The sequence below is a fragment of the Erinaceus europaeus genome, chromosome 6, assembly GCF_950295315.1.
Source record: "Erinaceus europaeus chromosome 6, mEriEur2.1, whole genome shotgun sequence".
NCBI lineage: Eukaryota > Metazoa > Chordata > Mammalia > Eulipotyphla > Erinaceidae > Erinaceus > Erinaceus europaeus.
The window spans coordinates 200,332-224,902 of record NC_080167.1 but is presented as its reverse complement, the minus strand read 5'-3'; the positions used below and the strand labels follow the sequence as shown (position 1 = coordinate 224,902).

Sequence of the window (24,571 nt, the reverse complement as noted above, 5' to 3'; positions counted from 1 at the left end):
TGAACTGCTGCTGGGAATGTCAACTGGTCCAACCCCTGTGGAGAACAGTCTGGAGAATTCTCAGAAGGCTAGAAGTGGACCTGCCCTATGACCCTGCAATTCCTCTCCTGGGGACGTATCCTAAGGAACCCAACACCCCCATCCAAAAAGATTTGTGTACACCTGTGTTCATAGCAGTACAATTTGTAATAGCCAAAACCTGGAAGCAACCCGGGTGTCCAACAACAGATGAGCGGCTGAGCAAGTTGAGGTCTATATACACAATGGAATACTACTCAGCTATTAAAAAATGGTGACTTTACCTTCTTCACCCCATTTTCAATGGAGCTTGAAGAAATCATGTTAAGTGAGAAGTCAGAAACAAAAGGGTTAATATGGGATGATCTCACTCATAGACATAAATTGAAAAACAAGGGGAAACACAAAGCTGAACTTGGACTGGAGCTGGTGTATTGCACCAAAGTAAAGGACTCTGGGGGGGGGGGGGTGAGGGAGGGTTCAGGTCCTGGAAATGATGGCAGAGGAGGACCTAGTGGGGTTGTATGGTTGTATTGTCATGTGGAAAACTGGAAAATGTTATGCATATACAAACAACTGTATTTTACTGTCAACTGTAAGCCATTAATTCCCCAATAAAGAAAATCTTAAAATATACAAAGTTAAAAAAAAGTGCCCTCTGTGACAACAGGACAATCACTAAAACATTTAACGCAGTCCAGTTAATTGAAAGAAACTAAGGGTCATGTGACAATCTATTTCTGGAGGGAAGAGGACAGAACTGTGGCTTCAGGAAGATGGGGCTGGAAGCACTGAGTATAGAAGAGAGATATATTTCACTGGGAACCCGCACAACCATGAGCTCCTATGTTCACACAGAAGAGCAGAGAAGGTTCTTGTTATTCTAGACCTATGTTGGAGATGACATTTCCTTAGGCTGGAACTGTCTTGTGCTGACCTGCCCTCTACTTGCGGTGGAGCAGGCCCAATGGAGGCAGGCGTGAGCCTGGTAATCAACGCCATGCCACATCAGTCTCCCAGGTTCTTCCTACACCATGGCTCACCTGGCCAGGTCTTTAGGTGGTCAGGCACACAAGTAAGATGACAACGTAACCTCTGAAGAATCCGCCCCCAAGTGACTCCTCCCCAGTGCAGTCTTGCTGTACCTCAGAGCTTCCTGTTGACCCTGTGTGTGCTGATTACCTGACACAGTCATGCAGCAGGTCCTGGCAGATGATACACGTGAGTGTCTCCTCCATCTTGTCTGGCTTCACGGCTGCAGCTTTGACATCCTCCAAGATGGTGTGGGAGGCTTGACACTGGTCTTCAACCAGCAGCTGAAGGTGGAGCTCAGGCTCCCCATCTGTGAGAGGAAGGGCACACTGTACGGTCAGAATCAAGGAAGAAACAGATACTGGACTGTTTCACAAACATCTTAAACAATGGATGGGGGCGGTTGGGTGGGAGCGCAGTGGGTTATGCTCACACAGCACAAAGTGCAAGGGCTGGCATAAGAATACCAGTTCGAGCCCCCGGCTCCCCACCTGCAGAAGGGTTGTTTCACAGGCCATGAAGCAGGTCTGCAGGTGTCTGTCTTTCCCTCCTCTCTCCATTTTTCTCTGTCCTATCCAACAACAACAATAACCACAACAACGATAAAACAACCCAGTCAACCAAAGGGGAAAAAATAGCCTCCAGGAGCAGTGAATTCATGGTGCTGGCACAGAGCCCAAGCAGTAACACTGGAGGCAAACAAACAAATAAACCTACAAACAAAAAAACAATGAATGGATGGGGCCGGGTAGTGGCGTACTTGGTTGAGAGCACATATTACAATGTGCAAGGACCCGGGTTCAAACGCCCTGGACTCCACCTGCAGAGGGAAAGCTTTGCAAGTAGTGAAGCAGGGCTGCAGGTGTCTCTCTCTCTCACTATCTCCCCCTTCCCTCTCGATTTCTGATAGTCTCTATCCAATAAATTAATAAAGATTAAATAAAATAAAAAAAAACAATGGAAAGAAGGCATAATTCTACTCGATGTTTCCCTTTTAAAGGGTGTCCTTAAAAAGGCCTTCGATAAGCCTTATACATTCCAGTATGCTTAAGTCTTAAAGATAATTAAATAACTGGGGACATGGATAAGAAAAAAAGGTCAGTTATCAAACAGTAAGTGGGTATATATTACTTTTATTTGGAAAAAAAAAAAGAAGTGGCTCATGTTAGGGGCCAGGCAGTAAGAGCAGCAGCGGGTTAAGCACAAACAGTACAAAGCACAAAGACCTGCATAAGGATCCCGGTTTGAACCCCCAGCTCCCCACCTTCAGAGGAGTCCCTTCACAAGCGGTGAAGCCGGTCTGCAGGTGTCTTTCTCTCCCCCTCTCTATCTTCCCCCTCCCCTCTCAATTTATCCCTGTCCTAGCCACAAAAAAATAAAAACATATAAATAAATAAGGAAAAAATGGCCACCAGGAGCAGTGGATTCGTAGTGTAGGCACCAAGCCACAGCAAAAACCCTGGAGGCAAAAAAAAAAAAAAGTGGCTCTTGTTACAAAGGAAAAATGTTAGAAACAGAAACTCTCAGATGTGACCAGGAACACTCCCATTGTCACTTAAAGGTCACATGTTCCTGAAAGTGCTCACCACTCTCAGTAGAGGTGCAACTCAGAATGCCTCATTTCTTAGTTAACAGTGTGTCTGCGGTTCGAGCCGCTGGCTCCCCACCTGTAGGGGAGTCGCTTTACAGGCGGTGAAGCAGGTCTACAGGTGTCTGTCTTTCTCTCCCCCCCGTCTTCCCCTCCTCTTTCCATTTCTCTCTGTCCTACCTATCAACTTCGACATCAACAACAACAATGAAAAACAACAAGGGCAACAAAAAGGGAAAAAAAAAAAAAGAGTGTGTCTGATGGTAAACACAGTGCAAGGGCTCCACAGCACTCACAGAGGGGAAGGACACACAAAGCCCAAGAATCTGACCTCCTTTCTTTCTCTTCTTAGTGGGCTCCATATCCTCCTGGGCCTGGGGCTCTAGAAGAGAAAAGGACACTCCTTCTCTGTCTGAGAGGGCTGAAGAGAAGGTGGAGGCTTCATCACTTATCGCTGACAAATCACAGCCTTTTGTGGAGATGCCTGAACTTCTGGAGCCTATAAGGAACAAATAAGAGAGGTTCAGATGCACATGCTATAGAGGATAGTGCAGGATAATTAATGGTCACTGACTCCGTGGAGCAGGTGGTCCAAGGCGCCAATTTGTGGGAACACAAACTTAGTGAATACACCCGATCGCTGTTTACAGTTCTGGTTTCTTTTTAAAGATATATTTATTTATTGGATAGAGAGAAAGAACAAAACCAGAGGGTCACGTGTTTAACCAGATGTGCCACCACCCATAAAACCCTCCTTTTCTTTCTCGTATAAGCTTTTTCTTTCTTTCTTTCTTTCTTTCTTTTTTTTTTTTTACCTCCAGGTTTATCGCTGGGGCTCAGTCTCGGTGACTGTACTACGAATCCACTGCTCCTGGAGGCCATTTCCCCCATTTTTGTTGCTCTTGTTGTGACAGGACAGAGAGAAATCAAGAGAGGAGGGGAAGACAGAGAGGGAGAAAGACACCTGGAGACCTGCTTCACCACTTGTAAAACATCCTCCATTGTAGTTGGGGAGCTGGGGGCTCAAACTGGGGATACCTATACCAGTCCATGTGCGCTTAATGCTTTGCGATACTGCCCGGTCCCCTATAAGCTATTTTTTACTTTGTGATTAATACTGGTTTAACAGATTGTAAGATAACAGAGTACAATTCCACACCACACTCACCAAAGCTCTGTGCCCCAACCTCCCAACAAATACCATAGTTCTAGTAAGTCTTAGTTTTTTTTTTGTTTTGTTTTTTACAAGTTCATGTAATGCACTGTCTTTCGATAGCAGAGTAATAGTTCACTGTAGCTGTGTGTGTACAAGCACACTCACATACACATGACAGATGCCAGACATGGGTGAGATGGAGGGGTCCTAGGAGTTTTTTTTTGCTGCTACTGAACAGCTGCCGGAGCCACTGTTTCTTGCTTCTGAATGTGCTTGGGGTGGGGGGAGATATGCAAAGAGACTCTCATGCCTGAGGCTCCTAAATCCCAGGTTCAATCTCAATCCCCTGCACCACCATAAGCCAGAGTTGAGCAGTGCTCTGGTAAAAAAAAAAAAAAAAAAAAATGCTTGTGATGGCTAGAGCTGTGGCAACCATTTTTTAAAAAATATTTATTTATTCCCTTTTGTTGCCCTTGTTGTTTTATTGTTGTAGTCATTGATGTTGTTGTTGTTGGATAGGACAGAGAGAAATGGAGAGAGGAGGGGAAGAGACAGACATACACCTACAGACCTGCTTCACCGCCTGTGAAGCGACTCCCCTGCAGGTGGGGCCCCCAGTCCCGGGGGCTTGAACCAGGATTCTTATGCCAGTCTTTGCGCTTTGCGCCACGTGCACTTAACCCGCTGCACTACTGCCCGACTCCTGGAAACCATTTTTAAAAAAAATATTTTTATTGATTGATTATTGGATAGAGACGGAGAAATTGAGAGGGTAGGGGGTAGATACATATGGAGACAGAAAGAGAGACACCTACAGCCTTGCTTCACCACTTGTGAAGCTTTCCCCCTGTAGGTGGGGACCGGGGTCTTGAACCTGGGTCCTTCTGCAGTTTAATATGAGTGCTTAACCAAGTACACCACCACCTGGACCCTTTGGCAACCAGTTTGGAACAGTGATGACACAGACAATTGGGCATGGTGGTACAGTGGATAAAGAACAGGACTCTCGAGCCTGAGGTCCAGAGTTCAATCCCCAGCAGCACATGTACCAGAGTGATGTTTGGTTCTTTCTATCTCTCATTAATAAATAAAATCTTAAAAAAAAAAGGGGGGGGTGCTGGGCAGTGACACAGTGGGTTAAGCACTCATGGTGCAAAGACCGGCATAAGGATCCCGGTTTGAGCCCCAGACTCCCCACCTGCAGGGGGGTGGGGTGCGCTTCACAGGCAGTGAAGTGAAGCAGTTCTGCAGGTGTCTTTCTCTCTCCTCTCTGTCTTCCCATCCTCTCTCCATTTCTCTCTGGCCTAACAACGATGATATCAATAACAACAACAATAGTAACTACAACAACAATGATAAACAAGGGCAACAAAAGGGAAAATAAATACATATAAAAAATAAATAAGATTTCTCTCTGTCCTATCCAACTACAACGACAGCAATAACAACAATAATAATGACAATGATAAACAACAAGGGCAACAAAAGGGAAAAAATAGCCTCCAGGATCAGTGGATTCATAGTGCAGGCACTGAGTCCCAGTGATAACCCTCGAGGAAAAAGAAAAGAGCAAAGACAAGAGAGAGAGAGAGAGAGAGAAAGATAATTGTGCCAGGAAGGTGACCCAGCGGTGGAGCACAGGACTTTCTTTAATATTTATTTATTTATTTTCCCTTTTGTTGCCCTTGTTGCTTTTCATTATTGTTGTAGTTATTATTATTGTTGTTATTGATGTTGTCATTGTTAGATAGGACAAAGAGAAATGGAGAGAGGAGGGGAAGACAGAGAGAGGGAGAGAAAGATAAACACCTGCAGACCTGCTTCACCGCCTGTGAAGCGACTCCCCTGCAGCTGGAGAGCCGGGGGCTCGAACTGGGATCCTTACGCCGGTCCTTGTGCTTTGTGCCACATGCGCGCTGTGCTACCGCCCGACTCCCCAGCACAGGACTTTCAAGGTGCTGAGTCCGATTCCTGGTACTGCATGTGCCACCACGATGCTCTGGTTCTCTCTCAATAAAAAGAAAGAAGAAAAATGGCAACCAAATGTGTCTATCTCAGCTGATAAGCCAGTGCCGGCTGGGCTGCATGGCTCCGAACTCAGTTCGGAGCTTTCTGTTATGTTCAATCATGCCTCACTGAGGCTCAAGAGGATTTCATAACCAGAAACATCTTCAGGTAGACTGCTCTGTGAGAAAAGAACGAGAGGGCAGATGTTCAGGCAAGGAGTAAGCATTCTCCCAAAATTATATGAAGGCTATGCAATCTCTTTGTAGAACATCAATGGAAAAATACTATTTTCTAGGGTGTTATGTCAGTTCTGCGCAAATCAAAACGTGAAAAAGACTTTCTTTTAATGTTGATTTGGGAGAAAGAAAAGAAAGTGAAACAAATCACTATGACATTGTGATTCAATTTAGGAAACACACAGTACGTGAACATTCTACATTGTGACAACACTGACAAGGAAACATCATTCTGCAAAGAGATGGTTTGGATTCTTCTAGTGGCCAGAGAGAAAGGTAAAGACTTCATGAAATAAGGAAAGGTCTACATAAAATGTCAAAGGTATCATAAGTAATGTTACATGGCATTCTTAGTGATGCTACTCTGGATTATCCTTGGAAATGTAATACTAAGTGAAATAAGTCAGATGAGAATGCCATAATGCATCTGACTTTGGTCCCAGGAGGTGTCCACAACAGTCAATGCTCAGAGACAAAAAGCAGATTATTGGCTGTCAAGGGAAGGGACAGAAGCTGGGTGCACCTGGTTAAGTACACATATTACTATGGGCAAGGACCGGGTTCAAGTCCCTTCTTCCCACCTACACAGGGAAGCTTCATGAATGGTGAAGCAGGTGTGAAGGTGCCTCTCTTTCTCTCTCTCCCTATCATCCCCTGCACTCTCAATTTCTCTTTGTCTTATCTAATAATAAAAATAGAAGGAAAGAAAAAAAAAAAGGCCACCAGAAACAGTGGCTTCATAGTGTTGGCACAGAGCCCCAGCAACATCCCTGGTGGCAATAAAAAAAAGGAAGTGATGGGGAAAGGGCTGGGGAGTGAACATTTAAAGGTAGGGTGGGAGCTCATTCAGGGAAATAAACACATGCACCAGTGATGCTCTGGTCCCCTCTCAAGTTAAAGCTTGGGTTTTCTTCTTGGTTTTTTGTCACTAGGGTTACTGCTGGGGTCCAATGCCTATATAACTCCACCATTCCCACTGACCATTTTTCCCTTTTTCTGTTTTAACAGTGAGAGCTAGATAGAAACAGCAAGAAGAGACTCCTGCAGTACTGCTCCGCCACTACTTGTGAAGCTTCCCCCACTGAGGTGGGAGCCAGGGGCTTGAATGCAACTCTTCCAGCAAGATAATAGGTGTACTTTACTGGGTATGCCACTATCTGGCCCCCTAAATAAATATTAGGGGAAAAATACAATTAAGATAAACACTGGATTATACACTTGGACAGACTGATTTTTATGTTATGTGAATCATATCCTAGTTTGTACATGCATAACATTCCCCAGATTCCCATTTAACAATACAACCCCCACTATGTCATTCATCATCATGTACAAACTATTGTATTTACTGTTGAATGTAAAGCATTGATTCCCCAATAAAGAAATAAATTATTTTAAAAAAATAATAATCAAAATACATCAAAGGTAGATAAGCAAAAGTTTCAGGTTAAATACTCCAAAGGAAAATCCCAGTTCTTTGCTCAATTTCCAAGTTGAGTTTATTTATTCTCTTTTTCTTTACTGGGGGGATTAATGGTCTACAGTCAACAGTAAAAAAAAAAAAAAAAAAAAAGAATCATATCCTAGTAAAAATATGTAGAAGATTGGTGTATTGTACCAAAGTAAAAGACTCTGGGGTGGGAGGGAGGTTTCAGGTCCTGGAACATGATGTCAGAGGAGGACCTAGTAAGGGTCGAATTATTATGTGGAAAACATGTACAAGCTACTGTATTTTACTGTTGACTGTTAACTGTTAATTCCTCAATATAGAAATTAAAAATAAAATAACATGGGGGCCAGGCGGTAGCACAGCGGGCTGACCACACATGGCTTGAAGCGCAAGGACCAGTGTAAGGATCCCAGTTTGAGCCCCCCACTCGCCACCTACAGGGGGTCGCCTCATAAGCGGTACAGCAGGTCTGCAGGTGTCTATCTTTCTCTCCCCTCCTCTCTCAAGTTCTCTCTGTCCTATCCAACAATAACATCAATGGCAACAATAGCAACAACAACAGGGGCAACAACAAGGGCAACAAAAATTGGGGAAAAAATGGCCTCCAGGTGCAGTGGATTCATTGTGCAGGCACCGAGCCCCAGCGATAACCCTGGAGGCCAAAAAAAAATCAGCTGGGACCCTAATCGGGAAGTACTGAGGTTCCCAAACAGACATGATGGGCCTAGACCTAAAAATAAACCCCTCTCTCCATTGTTTACTGGTTATTTCTATCAGGAACAACACAAAAGACCCCTTTGTGGGTCCCCATAGGACCTTGCCCTCAATTTGGACCAATAATGGTAGAGAATGTCCCATCCTCGGAAGGGAGGCTGGACAACATACTCTATACTACACCTGAGGAAGATTAGTCGATATTGGGGCAGCTTGGAATGTTCCTACTCATGACCACAGAACCTCAGATCTACAGGGATGCAGAGGTCACATAGGCTCCTAAGCTGAACATGGGCCTCAGATCACATCAAATTGATGGGGTTTACAGTCAACAATATTTATACCCCTTTTCCATATTAGGGAGCTACTCTCCTCCCTGATCCAACTTTCTGGTCCTTTTACCAGCCATGACATCATCTTCCCAGACAATAACTTGGATCCACCTGCATTATAAGATTTCAGGCTCAGGGGGAATAAAAACCAAAACAAAACTAGTATAGCCACAGGCCCTTTGGAATATAACTAAAACATGCCTACTAGCTATCTACAAAATGGAGGACACCCCCAACTCTTCATCTGCACTATTCCAGCCTTTAGGTCCATGATTGGTGAACAATTTGTTTGGCTTTGTATGTTAACTCTCTTTTCAACCACCAGGTTCCAGATGCCAGCATGATGCCGACCAGACTTCCCTGCACAGAAAACCCCACCAATGTGCCCAGGAGCTCCGCTCCCCCCTGAGCCCCGCCCCACTAGGGAAAGAGAGAGGCAGGCTGGGAGTGTGGATCCACCTGTCAATGCCCATGTTCAGCGGGGAAGCAATTACAGAAGCCAGACCTTCCACCTTCTGCATCCCACAATGACCTTGGGTCCACACTCCCAGAGGGATAAAGAATAGGAAAGCTATCAGGGGAGGGGAAGGGATACAGAGTTCTGGTGGTGGGAACTGTGTGGAGTTGTACCCCTCCTATCCTATGGTTTAGTCAGTGTTTCCTTTTTATAAATAAAAAATTTTAAAAAAGGTTATTTAAAAAATAATAAAAATAGGGAGTTGAGCCGTAGTGCAGCGGGTTAAGCACAGGTGGCACAAAGCCCAAGGACCACTGTAAGGATCCGGGTTCGAGCCCCCAGCTCCCCCCCTGTAGGGGAGTTGCTTCACAAGTGGTGAAGCAGGTCTGCAGGTGTCTATCTTTCTCTCCCCGTTCTCTCTCCATTTCTCTCTGTTCTATCCAACAAAATGACGACAAGAATAACTACAACAATAAAACAAGGGCAACAAAAGGGAATAAGTAAGTAAATGTTAAAAAAAAAAATAAAATAACTATCTAGAAGAAATCTTGGGACTAGAATCCTAGGTATTCAGCATTTCTCTCAGGGATAAAGAAATACAAGTTTCAGTATGACAGACTCTTACTATAAGAACCTCTCCCTGAAGCATCTCTGACTTCCTTAGGGGCTTACGGTGTTTGCCAGAGACTGGGACCCATGAATACAAGCCAGGTGACTGCCATCTGACGACAGCTTCTCACCAGAGCTGGATGGGGGCTCTGCCGAGGTGGGCTCCTTGGAAGAGGTAGAGGCCGTGGGGAAGAGGTCTGATGTGGATGTTGATGGCTGTGGTTCCTCAAAGTACACCTGAGTGGCCAGTGGCAGTGGCGGGACCTGGGCATCATCACATTGCCCTGCACCTGAGGTATCTTTGGTCATCTGGAACACGTTTTCCTTGTTGGCTTCTGTAAGCGCGGGAGCACACACACAGGCTTGGGTCAGATACAACACTCTACTGTCAGAAGAGCTTTCCCTGACTGTAGTCTTACTTACCAAAGGAGTCTTGAGTTACGCCTGGTTTTTCATTTAAAGATTCATAGAGGTATGCCACATCTAAAAGGAAATCAACCATATCAGAGGTGTGGCACTCCAGTGCCAAGCAGGAGGCCTCCCTCTTCTGCTGCTCTCACTCACCTCACTACCGTTTTATCCTTGTTAACTACTTTGACTTACCAGGGAGTAGCGACATCCACTAGTTTAAGGGCTCTTAGCAAACTCTGAAATAAATAAACCTCAGTAGTCAGGCGAAGAGCTCAGCTGGCACAGAGTGGGATTTACATGCCTGAGGCTCCCCCACGTGATCCCAAGTGTTACCTGATTGGAGTAGTGGTCTGCAGTGTGTGTGTGTCTCTCTCTCTCCCTCTCATGAAATCATTTTTGTTGTTGCTCTCATTGTCATTGGGGCTTCACTGCACTGGGAAAACTTTTTTAGACAAAAAGTGACAGAGGGCTAAGACAGCATAATGACTATTACAAAATGACTGTCGTGCCTGAGGCACCAAAGGTCTCAGGTTCAAACCCAGCACTACCATAAGGAAAGACACCACAGCACTGAAGCTTATTTGGTGGGGAATGGGGGAAGCACCAACCTGGGCTGCATATAACACCCACCAAGGTGAGCTATCTTGCTGGCCCAAAATAAATCTTTTTTTAAATTTTATTTATTGAGAAGGGAAGGAAGGGGAGATAGAGACATAGCAGTCCTGCTTCACCACTCGTGAAGCTTCCCCCCTGCAGCTGGAGACCAGGGGCTCAAACTTGGGTCCTTGTGCACTGTAATGTTAGCACTTAACCAGGTGAGCCAAGGCCTGGCCCCCCCAAATAAGTCTTTATTTAATTTTTACCAGAGCACTGTTCAGCTCTGGCTTATAGTAGTGTGGGGGATTAAATCTGGGACTTGGTGCCTAACCATTTTGATGTCCACCCCAGGCCCCCTAAATAAATATTTGCACAGGAGCACTCGCAGGAGCAGCTGTCTTTCCCTCTACCAACCTGCCTTTCTCTCACTCTCTTTTTGTCACTCTTTAAGAAAAAAGAAAGACGGGAGTCAGGCGGTAGTGCAGCGGGTTAAGCACAGGTGGTGCAAAGCACAAGGACCAGCGTAAGGATCCCAGTTCAATTCCCTGGCTCCCCAGCTGCAGGGGAGTCGCTTCACAAGCGGTGAAGCAGGTCTGCAGGTGTCTATCTTTCTTTCCCCATCTCTGTCTCCCCCCCCTCCATTTCTCTCTGTCCTATCCAACAATGGTGACATCAATAACAACAATAATAATAACTACAACAATGAAAACAAGGGCAACAAAAAGGGAAAATGAGTAATATTAAAAAAAAAAAAGAAAGATAAGGGAGTCAGGAGGTAGCGCAGCGAGTTAAGCACATGTGGCGCAAAGCCCAAGTACCAGTGTAAGGATCCCGGTTTGACCCCCGGCTCCCCACCTGCAAGGGAGTCGCTTCACAGGTGGTGAAGCAGGTCTGAAGGTGTCCCCCTGTCTTCCCCTCCTCTTTCCATTTCTCTGTGTCCTATCTAACAATGATGACATCAATATCTACAACAATAATGAAAAACAGTAAGGGCAACAAAAGGGAAAATAAATATAAAAAAAGAAAAAAAAAAAAGAAAAAATAGTTGGAGATTGGGAGATGGCTCATACTTTACCATGTATGAATACTCAGACTAGAGCCCCAGGCCACACGTAGGGGCACCAGGAAAAGGGAAAGGTTCACAGACTGTGCGGGCACAGAGCCCCAGCAATAACACTGGTGGCAAAAAATAAGTAAGTCGGCCTCAGGAGAAAGTCAGGAGGAAGATTACAGGAAGGCAAATGATGACAAAGTGAGGCCTGGCTTCTGATCTAACTGTAATGGCAATGTGATGCCATACTTACCATCTCCAGCTACAATACTTACCAGATTCTTCTGTGTGGATGGGGTACTTTTGACTATGCTGAAGACAAACAACCTAGGGACTACATGACCTGTCTTCCTATTTGGGGGGTGATCTTTAGAAGACTTCCCCAACTCTCTCTGTCCTAGGTCCTTCTTCTTCCACAGACACTAGGCTGTACTGGAATCCAGTCTAAACTTTGTTGTGTCTTGTAAATTCTCCAAAGGCAGAACCAACCACCCGTCTCCAGTCCCCAATTTCTGGGCTTTCATCCCCACAATTCAGGCTTCTTCTATCACACAGTTTAGCCCATCCCACTCATTTCCCTCTGACATTCTGAAACTCTTAGGCCATGACCATCGCAGTATTTTGAGGGATGGCTGGGGTTCAGCCACAAGTTAATAACACTCTCATTCTTCAACAGACACCAGGGATCCATATACACAAAGTAGGGATCTAACATTTCCAAGGGGCACACCCTCTATATATGCATATATATGGGGCACGCCCTCTGGGGCCAACTTTCTGAACATGCTTCCTAGTAATGGCACGACCTCCAGGCCACACATCCACTTCCTTACTGTGCTCTGGCTCGTTCTTCCTGTACACCAAGTAGATGACATCCCCAGTCTGCAAAGGGCAGGCTTGCTTCCTAATCACCTTCAGTTTATTAATCACTGTTCCATTGGTGCTGTAATGGAAACAAAACGCAATTTATTTAACTTCAGTAACTTGGGAGCTAATAATTTCTTTCTAATTCCACTAGAAAAGCAGACCAATATCACCATCAGAACTGATGCAGACCACCCAGGACTGGACACTCTAGTCTCTGTGGGTAAGAAGATCACTTGACTCTGAGCAGATTTCCAGCATTTGACTTTCTAGAATGTAAATAATTCAGACTGTCCATTTAAGATCTTCTGAGTGAAAGTAGTCTCAGACTGCACAGAGCTAAAGTTTTGACTGCATTCCCGTAAAAACACACTAGTTCTCATAATTTCTTACACACACACACACACACACACACACACACACACACACACACACACACACACCGCCAATGCTGTATCTGCTTAAGTCCCTCTATGACGTGTCACTGCTCCCAGGCTAAAAGCCCAAGCTCTCTCATGTGGAGGGTGGAGGGCCGGGCCATTCGGCCCTTCTCCTGTCGGCATAGTCAAACAATGCAGCAGCCTCCAGAGACTGGAAAAGGCTGGGGACAGATGTCCCCTAATGTCCCCAGAAGGAGGCAGTCCCACCTACCCCCAGATTTTAGTCCACTGAGACCTGTGTTGGGCTTTGATAGCCTGAACTTTAAGATAACAGATGTATGCACTTAAAAAAAAGATTTATTGACTTCCGGAGGCAGAGCTACGAGCAGCAGATCGCTTTTTCTCCCCTCCCCTCCCCTCCCCTCCTCTCCTCTCCCCTCCCCTCCCCACCCCTCCCCTCCCCTCCTCTCCTCTCCTCTCCTCTCCTCTCCTCTCCTCTCCTCTCCTCTCCTCTCCTCTCCTCTCCTCTCCTCTCCTCTCCTGGATCAACTAGGAATACCAAAGGAGGCCACCTGGGACCTAAACAAGACAGGACTAGAATGACCACAGGAACCCAGTAAATCACTGGTGAGTACAAACACATGTGGCTGGTGACAGAGAGGACAGAGGAGCCTAAGGAGAGATTAAGTGACTGCTAACAGTTCAGCAGTTTATCAGTTGAGACACCACCTCCAGTCTGCTCCACCAACAAGGGGACAGCTTAAGGGAGGAGAGGACTCCCCAGAGACTCACCAAGTACAACTCTGAGTCTCCATTGCTATTGCCCTCAGAATCTGGAGCAGCAACAGGGAGGGATGCCGGGGGACAGAGATCTAACTGGGAAACTCAGGAGAAGACCTATACCTCGGTGGCATAGCTGAGGGGCTGTGAAAGTCTCTTTGCATAACCACTGGATTATCTCTGCCACACCCTGCTTTACCTCTTGGTCAGGAGTCAGTGATTAAGCTAAGAAGCCTATTGATAGTTTAAAAGCCCTCAGGCTCCCATAGCCTACAGGGAAGAAAAAAAAAAAGAGGCTTTTAAACCACTGAGCTCCAACTCAGGGACTGAAACAATGTTAACTTCCACCACTGTGAACCCTTTAATTAACTTACTTAGACACAAGTCAATCCAGGCAATAGTGATCAATAATTTGAAAAGTACTGATAAAGGGAACTCATAACATAATATATAAAATGGTTAAAACAACAAGAAAAAATATTGGAGACTTGAACCAGGACAAGAGTCCAGCTAAAAGTCCTCCAGAGGGTGAAGCACAAAATAATGAATTCAACATCCAAACATTAGCTAAGGAAATAATAACAGGAGTGAGTAAAGAATTTGAAAAAATTGTAATCAGAAATGCAGGAACAACAAATGAGAATATGGAAGAAAATTCTAATTATCTCATGGTTATTAGAGAGCTGAAAGCTGAAATTGCTGAGCTAAGAATGCAACTAGCTGAACAAGCTAAAACAGTACCAGAGCAGGGCAACAAAATAGATGAACTCCAGAAAACAGTAGAGGGCAGAGAGAATAGAATCAATGAGGCTGAAGACAGAATTAACAAGATTGAGGATGAATTAGAGACAACTAAAAAAGAAGTAAGAGATCTCAAAAAGAGATTAAGAGATGCTGTAAACAACAACAGAGTCCTATGGGATGACTTCAAAAGAAACAATATACGCATTATTGGCTTACCAGAGGAAGAAAGAGAAGGGGAGGAAGAAAGCATTCTCCAGGCCATAATAGCTGAAAATTTCTCTAGTCTAGACAACATCAAAGACATAAAGATTCAAGAAGCCCAGAGGGTCCCAAAAAGAATTAACCCAGACCTAAAGACACCAAGACATATCATACTTAGAATGGAAAGGAATAAGGATAAAGAAAGGATCCTGAAGGCTGCAAGAGAAAAACAAAGAGTCACCTACAAAGGAAAACCCATAAGATTAGCAGCAGACTTCTCCATACAAACACTACAGGCCAGAAGAGAATGGCAAGATATCTATCGAGTCCTCAATGAGAAAGGCTTTCAGCCAAGAATACTATATCCTGCTAGACTGTCATTCAGACTAGATGGAGGCATCAAAACCTTCTCAGACAAGCAACACTTGAAGGAAGCAACAGTTGAAGGAAGCAACCATCACCAAGTCTGCCCTGAAAGAAGTTCTGAAAGGTCTCCTATAAACAACCAGACCACCACAAATAGGACATATATCAAAGCACTCTAAAACTCTACAAGAATGGCGTTAAAATATCTTCAATCTTTGATATCAATAAATGTCAATGGCCTGAATTCACCTATTAAAAGACACAGAGTAGGAAGATGGATCAGAAAACACAACCCAACAATATGCTGTCTACAGGAAACTCACCTAACTCAACAAGACAAACACAGACTTAAAGTGAAAGGATGGAAAACTATCATTCAAGCCAATGGCCCACAAAAAAGGGCAGGAACAGCTATTCTCATATCTGACATGATAGACTTTAAAATAGATAAGATTAAAAAAGATAGGAATGGACACTACTTAATGCTCAGAGGATCAGTCAATCAAGAGGACTTAACAATTATTAACATCTATGCACCCAATGAGAAGCCATCTAAATACATCAAACATCTACTGAAAGAGCTACAGCAATATATTAACAGTAACACAATCATAGTAGGGGACTTCAACACCCCACTCTCTCAACTTGACAGATCATCCAGGCAGAAAATCAATAAAGACATAAGGGAGCTAAATGAAGAGATAGATAAACTAGAACTATTGGACATTTTCAGAGTCATTCATCCCAAGAAACTGGAATACACATTTTACTCAAATTCACATGGGTCATTCTCAAGGACAGACCATATGTTAGGCCACAAAGACAGCATCAGCCAATTCAAGAGCACTGAAATCATCCCAAGCATCTTCTCAGACCACAGTGGAATTAAGCTAACACTTAACAATCAACAAAAGATTAGAAACAATCCCAAAATGTGGAAGCTCAACAGTACACTTCTTAACAACTTCTGGGTCAAAGAGGAAATCAAGGAAGAAATCAAAATGTTTCGAGAGATCAATGAAAATGAAGACACAAGCTATCAAAATATTTGGGACACAGCTAAAGTAGTCCTAAGAGGGAAGTTCATAGCTATACAAGCACACATTAGGAAACAAGAAAAAGCACAAATAAACAGCCTGATTGCACATCTTAAAGACCTAGACGAAGAACAACAAAGGAACCCTAAAGCAACCAGAAGGACAGAAATCACTAAAGTTAGGGCAGAAATAAATAACACTGAGAATAGGAAAACCATACAAAAGATCAATGAAAGTAAATGTTGGTTCTTTGAAAGAGTAAACAAAGTTGACAAGCCTTTAGCCAGACTCACAAAACAAAAAAGGGAGAAGACCCAAATAAATCGGATAGTAAATGAAAGAGGAGATATCACAACAGACACCACAGAAATTCAACATATCATGCGAGGCTTCTATGAACAGCTATATGCCACCAAGCTAGAGAACCTGGAAGAAATGGACGATTTCCTAGATACCTATCAACTTCCAAAACTAACAGCTAATGAAATTGAAACAGTTATCAAAAATCTCCCCAAAAATAATAGTCCTGGACTAGATGGTTTTACAAATGAATTCTACAAAACCTTCAAAGAAGAACTAATACCTCTACTTTTAAAAGTCTTCCACAAGATTGAAGACACTGGAATACTCCCTGCCAGCTTCTATGAAGCCAACATCAACCTGATACCAAAAGTAGACAGGGACACAACCAAAAAAGAAAACTACAGACCGATATCTCTGATGAACATAGATGCAAAAATATTGAACAAAATTCTAGCCAACCGGATACAGCAGTATATCAAAAAGATTATTCATCATGACCAAGTGGGGTTTATCCCAGGCACGCAAGGTTGGTTTAATATACGTAAATCAATCAATGTGACCCTCCACATCAACAAAAGACCAAAAACCACATGGTCATATCAATAGATGCAGAGAAAGCCTTTGACAAAATACAACATCCCTTTATGATCAAAACACTACAAAAAAATGGGAATAGATGGAAAATTCCTGAAGATAGTGGAGTCTATATATAGCAAACCTACAGCCAACATCATACTCAACGGTGAAAAACTGGAAGCATTTCCACTCAGGTCAGGTACTAGACAGGGCTGCCCACTATCACCATTACTATTCAACATAGTGTTGGAAGTTCTTGCCATAGCAATCAGGCAGGAGCAGGAATTCAAGGGATACAGATTGGAAGAGAAGAAGTCAAACTGTCCTTATTTGCAGATGACATGATAGTATACATGGAAAAACCTAAGGAATCCAGCAAGAAGCTTTTGGAAATCATCAGGCAATACAGTAAGGTGTCAGGCTATAAAATTAACATTCAAAAGTCAGTGGAATTCCTCTATGCAAACACTAAGTTAGAAGAAATTGAAATCCAGAAATCAATCCCTTTTACTATAGCAACTAAAACAATAAAATACCTAGGAGTAAACCTAACCAAAGAAGTGAAAGACTTGTATACTGAAAATTATGAGTCACTACTCAAAGAAATTGAAAAAGACACAAAGAAGTGGAAAGATATCCCATGTTCATGGGGTGGAAGAATTAACATCATCAAAATGAATATATTACCCAGAGCCATCTACAAATTTAATGATATCCCCATCAAGATCCCAAGCACATTTTTTAGGAGAATAGAAAAAATGCTACAAATGTTTATCTGGAACCAGAAAAGACCTAGAATTGCCAAAACAGTCTTGAGAAAAAAGAACAGAACCGGAGGCATTACACTCCCAGATCTCAAACTGTATTATAGGGCCATTATCATCAAAACTGCTTGGTACTGGAACATGAACAGACACACTGACCAGTGGAATAGAATTGAGAGCCCAGAAATGAGGCCCCACACGTATGGACATCTAATCTTTGACAAAGGGGCCCAGACTATTACATGGGGAAAGCAGAGTCTCTTCAACAAATGGTGTTGGAAACAATGGGTTGAAACATGCAGAAGAATGAAACTGAATCACTGTATTTCACCAAATACAAAAGTAAATTCCAAGTGGATCAAGGACTTGGATGTTAGACAACAAACTGTCAGATACTTAGAGGAAAATATTGGCAGAACTTTTTTCCGCATAAATTTCAAGGACATCTTCAATGAAACGAATCCAATTACAAGGAAAACTAAGGCAAGCATAAACCTATGGGACTACATCAAATTAAAAAGCTTCTTCACAGCTAAAGAAACCACTACCCAAACTAAGAGATCCCTCACAGAATGGGAGAAGATCTTTACATGCCATACATCCGATAAGAGTTTAATAACCAACATATATAAAGAGCTTGCCAGACTCAACAAGACAACAAATAACCCCATCCAAAAATGGGGGGAGGACTTGGACAGAATATTCACCACAGAGGAGATCCAAAAGGCCGAGAAACACATGAAAAAATGCTCCCAGTCTCTGATTGTCAGAGAAATGCAAATCAAGACAACAATGAGATATCACTTCACTCCTGTGAGAATGTCATACATCAGAAAAGGTAACAGCAGCAAATGCTGGAGAGAGTGTGGGGTCAAAGGAACCCTCCTGCACTGCTGGTGGGAATGTCAATTGGTCCAACCTCTGTGGAGAACAGTCTGGAGAACTCTCAGAAGGCTAGAAATGGACCTACCCTATGATCCCTGCAATTCCTCTCCTGGGGATATATCCTAAGGAACCCATCACACCCATCCAAAAAGATCTGTGTACACATATGTTCTTGGCAGCACAATTTGTAATAGCTAAATCCTGGAAGCAACCCAGGTGTCCAACAACAGATGAGTGGCTGAGCAAGTTGTGGTATATATACACAATGGAATACTACTCAGCTGTAAAAAATGGTGACTTCACCGTTTTCAGCCGATCTTGGATGGACCTTGAAAAAATCATGTTGAGTGAAATAAGTCAGAAACAGAAGGATGAATATGGGATGATCTCACTCTCAGGCAGAAGTTGAAAAACAAGATCAGAAAAGAAAACACAAGTAGAACCTGAAATGGAATTGGCATATTGCACCAAAGTAAAAGACTCTGGGGTGGGTGGGTGGGGAGAATACAGGTCCATGAAGGATGATAAATGACATAGTGGGGTTTGTATTTTAAAATGGGAAACTGGGGAATGTTATGCATGTACAAACTATTGTATTTACTGTTGAATGTAAAACATTAATTCCCCAATAAAGAAAAAATTTAAAAAAAAAGATTTATTTACTTATTGTAGGGAGGAGACAGAGAACCAGAGCATCACTCTGGCACACATGATGCTGGGGACCAAACTCAGGACCTCATGCTTGACAGTCTAATACTATATCCATTGCATCACCTACCAGGCAGTGACTATGTGTACTTTGAAGCCATAAGTCTATGGCAGTTTATCACAATGTCACGGGAAGTTAACACATAACAGTCAGTGCACAGAAGACATTGAGAGTCGGGTGGGTTAAGTGCAGTGGGTTAAGCGCAGGTGGCGCAAAGTACAAGGATCAGCGTGAGGATCCCAGTTTGAGCCCCTGGCTCCCCACCTGCAGGGGTGTTGCTTCATGGGTGATGAAGCAGGTCTGCAAGTGTCTGTCTTTCTCTCCCCCTGTCTTCCCCTCCTCGCTCCATTTCTCTCTGTCCTGTCCAACAACGACAACATCAATAACCACAACAATAAAACAACAAGGGCAACAAAAGGAAATACATAAATATAAAAAATATTTTAAAAAGTGGTCCAGGAGGTGGCACAGTGATAAGGCTTTGGACTCTCAAGCATGAGGTCCAGAGTTCGATCCCCCGCAGCACGTGTGTCAGAGTGATGTCTGATTCTTTTTCTCTCCTTATATCTTTCTCATTATTAAATAAATAAAATTACTTTAAAAAATTAAAAAAAAACTAAGACATTATCCTGGTGTACTCAGTGCTGGGGATCAAACTCAGGACCTCAAGCCTGAGGGTCTGATACAAACACCCCTCACCACTTCACCCTTCAACTTTCACAACTTCACTCTATCTTGGTTTTCTTCAAATATATTCATGAAAAATTTGATAGGAAAAAAAAAGTTAATTGAGACAGTGAAAATGATAGTGCATGCTCGGTTGCCTGAATCAATTATACATCCCTGTATTACAATTAAAACTCCTGTCTGTACAGACTGGAGTCCGGTCTATGTATCCAAGCACCCTAAAAATCCTCCAAGGCCAGGTGCAGCTGCTTGACCACTCCTGGTGTGTGTTTGAAATTGGGGGTGGGAAAACCAAGCCAGTCAGAGCGGGCTTCTCTCAGACCTGCTTCTACGTCGCTATGCATTGAAGTGTCTTTGCTCTTGGAAGTATTTGCGCTGAGAACCTTTATCTAAGCCCCACAATGGCTCCTAAATGTGCTGTTTCTTCTCAGCCTTCTGACGATGAAATTAAGCACCGGAGAAAGATGCCTACCATCCAGGAGAAGGTGAAACTCTTGGATATGATCAAATTGTGCAGGTTGCCTGCCATTACGACTTGAATGAGTCAACCGTTTGCTCCATCCATAAAGATGAAATGAACATCTGTGCAATGACTACTGTCTCTTTCAACAAGGAAGCAAAGCTGAAGGGGTGTTACTGCATGTCCAGAGAGCTCTAATAATGTCAATACTGTATTTAGAAGATCGTAGGCAGGTTTTCTATGCTTTAACTACAGAAACATTCTATTTATACTTATAAATAATCCTACTTCTCCGAAATTCACTTATGGCGGTAGAGTCTGGAACTGATTAACCGTGATAAAGAAGGGATGACTGTATTTCATGCACTGAGCCACTACCTCCCAGGTTGGATTTTTTTTTTTTTTAATTGAGACAGACAGACAGACAGAGAGAGAGAGAGAGAGAGAGACTGAAAGAAACCACAGCACTGAAGCTTCCTCCAATGTGTCGGGGCTCGACTTCAACCTGAGTTGCCTGTATGGCAAAGCGGTAAACTTTCCCAGTTTAAACTTTACCTGCCCTAAATGAATTCTTTTAAAAAATCTCTTGTTGTTGTGACCTGGGAAGTAGTGCAGAGGATAAAGTGTTGGACTCTTAGGCATGAGGTCTGGAGTTCAAGCCTCCGAACCACATGTGCTTTGATTCTCTCAACAGACAAACAAAAAAGGGTATCAACAGACAAACAAAAAAGGGTATCACTGTCTTATAACTTATTTCGAGATGCTCTTGCTACAATGGGAACACATTCAAGTGTCATCCACACTCATCTGTGCTGAGTATCCTACTCCAGAAACCAGAAAATACATTTCCTAACACGTTGAGAACCTAGTATAAGCTACCATGTCCTAGAAACCAAGTCTAGTTTCTCCTGTGCAGTCACTGGCTGCAACCGGGTTCCTGAAGTTACATGAGGAACAGAAATTCAGAGAGAGCTCACCTGGTGTCTTCCAACACCACCTGACCAGATTTCTCATCCACTGTAATTTTACAGTGATCTCCAGAGACCAGTTTATTGCCAGGGAAGGAAAGGTCACAGCCTGAAACAAGAAAAGAACATGCTGGTTATGACCCTGGACTCTGCATAAGACCTCTGCTTAACCATGAGGTGGCTGAAATTCAGGACCCGAACGGTAGCTACTTAATGAGACATTAAATCAAGCACCATGTGAAAATTTCTCTTTCTAAAAAATATTTACTGGGAGTCAGGCGGTAGCACAGCGGGTTAAGCGCACGTGGCGCAAAGCGCAAGGACCTCTGGTGCTTCGGACAGTAAAGTCTTTTCGAATCGTATTCATGCTGTTTCCCCGGCACACAGCCACCTCAGTCTTTCTGGAGACAAGCAACACAACCACTGAGAAAATTCGCACAAAAAGCGCGTTAACATGCTCGGGTGAAGCACTGGCCTCTCAGGCCGAGTTCAATCCCCTGCAGCGCGTGTCCCGGAGTGATGCGCGGCCCTCCCTCTCCTCCCATTCTGCTTCACGGGCCCCGCAGCAGCACCCGCAACCACCCGCACCCAGCCTTGCTGCTCACTGCCCCTGGGGGCTTCGCGTGCAAGTGTGGGGAGTGGCAGCCAAGGGCCTCGCTCCCTCTCAAGAGTCCACCCTCTTCTCCCCGCCCGCACCCCACCTCTCCCTCACGCCGCCACTCCACCCCCACGACCCCTCCCGAGCACCTCACATCTCCCCGCCCCGCCCTCTCCCCAGCCCGCACCTCTCACCGCCCCGCACCTCTCCCCAGCCAGCACCTGTACCCAGCCCACACCTCTCCCCACCCCGCCCCACCCCGCCCCACACCTCTCCCCACCCCGCACCTCTCCCTAGCCCGCACTTCCCCCCTCCCCCCGCACCTCTCCCCACCCCGCACCTCTCTCCGCCCCGCACCTCTCCCCAGCCCGCACCTCTCCCCAGCCCGCACCTCTCCCCGCCCCGCACCTCTCCCCATACCGCACCTCTCCCCATACCGCACCTCTCTCCGCCCCGCACCTCCCCCCCCCCCGCACCTCTCCCCATACCGCACCTCTCTCCGCCCCGCACCTCCCCCCCCTGCACCTCTCCCCAGCCCGCACCTCTCCCCGCCCGCACCTCTCCTGCGCCCGAAGGTCCACTGGCGCTTCCTCAGCAGGACGAGCTGCTCACCGTCGCCCGCGCCCAGCCGGAGGAGCCGCCCCCACGGCGTCGACTGCGGAGTCGGCGGCTCGCCCTCCCGCGGCGGCTCCATGGCCTCACGCCTGGGACAAGGACACGGCGGTGAGACTCGGGCGGGCCGGGCCGCCCGCCTTCTGCCCGCCGCCCGCTCACCGCCCGCCGCCCGCTCACCGCCCGCCGCCCGCTCACCGCCCGCCGCCCGCTCACCGCCCGGCCCGAGCCGAACCCGGAACCGGCCGTGCCGCCGCCGCTGTCAACAGACATCGCGGCTCCTCAGCTGATCCGCGGGGCGGGGCCTGCGCCTTCCGCGCCCTGCCATTGGCTGGCGGCGGCGCCCACCGAGAGCTGCGGCTAGAGCGGCCCGGGAGCGGCGTCAAGAGCGTGCGCAGACGCGGGGCTGCCGCCGCGGCCGCCATCTTAGCTGCTGGCGGGGACGACCGCGTCGGGGCTGGGGAGTCGGGGCCGGAAGGGCGCTGAGACGTGGGGCGGGCGCTTCGCGACCCGGGCGGAGCGCTGGGTCTCCGGGGGTGAGTCCGGATCGGGGCTTCCCCGGCCGCGCCCCGAGAGGCACGCGTCCCCGCCCGCTTTGACGTGGCGCCGTGCCCAGCGACCCGGGTTCGGGTCCCCGCCCGCCTGCGGCGTCTCTCTCCTCCGCTCCTCTGTAGTAGTGAACGGTCGTAGAGCCGGGAGGGCGCGAGCGGCGGGGCTGAGAGCTGAGCGGCCAGCGAGGTTCCCGTCGGCGCAGGAGCAAACGAGAGAATCCGGTCCTTGGGCAGCGGGAGCAAACGGCGGTGTCCCATCCCCCTTCTCCTCCAGTTCCTCCTTCCCTTCCACTTCCTCCTCCTCCTTCAGTTTCATTTGTTATGGGAGAATGAGAGGACACACATACACACACTGACACACGCGCGCGCGCGCACACACACACACACACAGTAACATACTCAAACACTCACACACGCTCACACACGCTCACAGTAACACACATGCACAACACACACTCACAGTAACACACTCAAACACACACATGCACAACACACTGACACACGCACACGCGCACACACACACACAGTTGTTGTTTTCCACGGGCTGGCTTCACGGGCGGGTAACAGACGACCAGGGACTCATGGTTGAGCTGTACGCAGTATCTCTTTATTCATGCAGGACGCAGCACAATCTATACCAAGCTAAGCTAAACTAACACAACTACCAACTCACAACTCACTAAAATGAACAATGTTGTCTTTATATATTTTCCAAGTAGGGTGTAAACAAGATGTGACATACAGAGGGTGGAGAGAAAAGTGACTGGTGAAAATCAGGGTATGACAAGGAGAGGGGGTGGAGCAGGTGAGAATCCTATCACTGAACCGCCAATGCCCTGGAGGGAAGGTGGTGCTTGTTAACAGGGTTATGTAAACAGAATACACTGTTATGTAAATAGAATGCAGTGTTAAGCAGGGGAGATTTAAACCAAATGAAACAGAAAAGGTTTTTAGAAGTAGAATTAGAAACATACCAACACACAGTCACACACACACACTCAGACACACATACACTCACACACGCTCACAGTAACACACATGCACAACACACACTCACTGACACACACACACACACAGAGTAACACACTCAAACACACACATACACTCACACACACACATGCACAACACACTGACACGCACACACACAGTCACACACACACACACACACTCAAACACACATACACTCACATGCTCACAGTAACACACATGCACAACACACACTGACACACACACAGTAACACACTCACACATACACTCACACATGCACAACACACTGACACACGCACACACACAGTCACACACACTCAAACATACATACACTCACACACGCTCACAGTAACACATGCACAACACACACTCACTGACACACACACATACACACACATGCACAACACACTGACACACACACAGTCACACACATACACACGC

General features: G+C 45.6%; 1 protein-coding gene across 7 annotated transcripts in view; it reads right to left on the bottom strand.

Annotated features, from left to right (window-relative positions):
• Positions 1-23,072, bottom strand: part of CHFR (checkpoint with forkhead and ring finger domains) — a 37,188-nt gene extending 14,116 nt beyond the window's left edge. For 2 of the 7 annotated variants that reach the window (XM_060192677.1, XM_060192683.1), the window contains exons 1-8: positions 22,809-23,068; positions 22,539-22,684; positions 21,392-21,491; positions 12,492-12,601; positions 10,023-10,082; positions 9,731-9,934; positions 2,970-3,137; positions 1,201-1,360 (exon numbers count right to left, since the gene is read on the bottom strand). In XM_060192677.1, coding sequence (XP_060048660.1) covers positions 1,201-1,360; positions 2,970-3,137; positions 9,731-9,934; positions 10,023-10,082; positions 12,492-12,601; positions 21,392-21,491; positions 22,539-22,684; positions 22,809-23,017 — 1,157 coding nt within the window. In that variant the 5' untranslated portion in view covers positions 23,018-23,068. Of the gene's footprint in view, positions 1-1,200; positions 1,361-2,969; positions 3,138-9,730; positions 9,935-10,022; positions 10,083-12,491; positions 12,602-21,391; positions 21,492-22,538; positions 22,685-22,808 lie in introns of all 7 variants that reach the window. The other 5 variants (XM_060192678.1, XM_060192679.1, XM_060192681.1 and 2 more) reach the window with 5 other exon arrangements.
• Between the last annotated feature and the right edge of the window lie 1,499 nt (positions 23,073-24,571).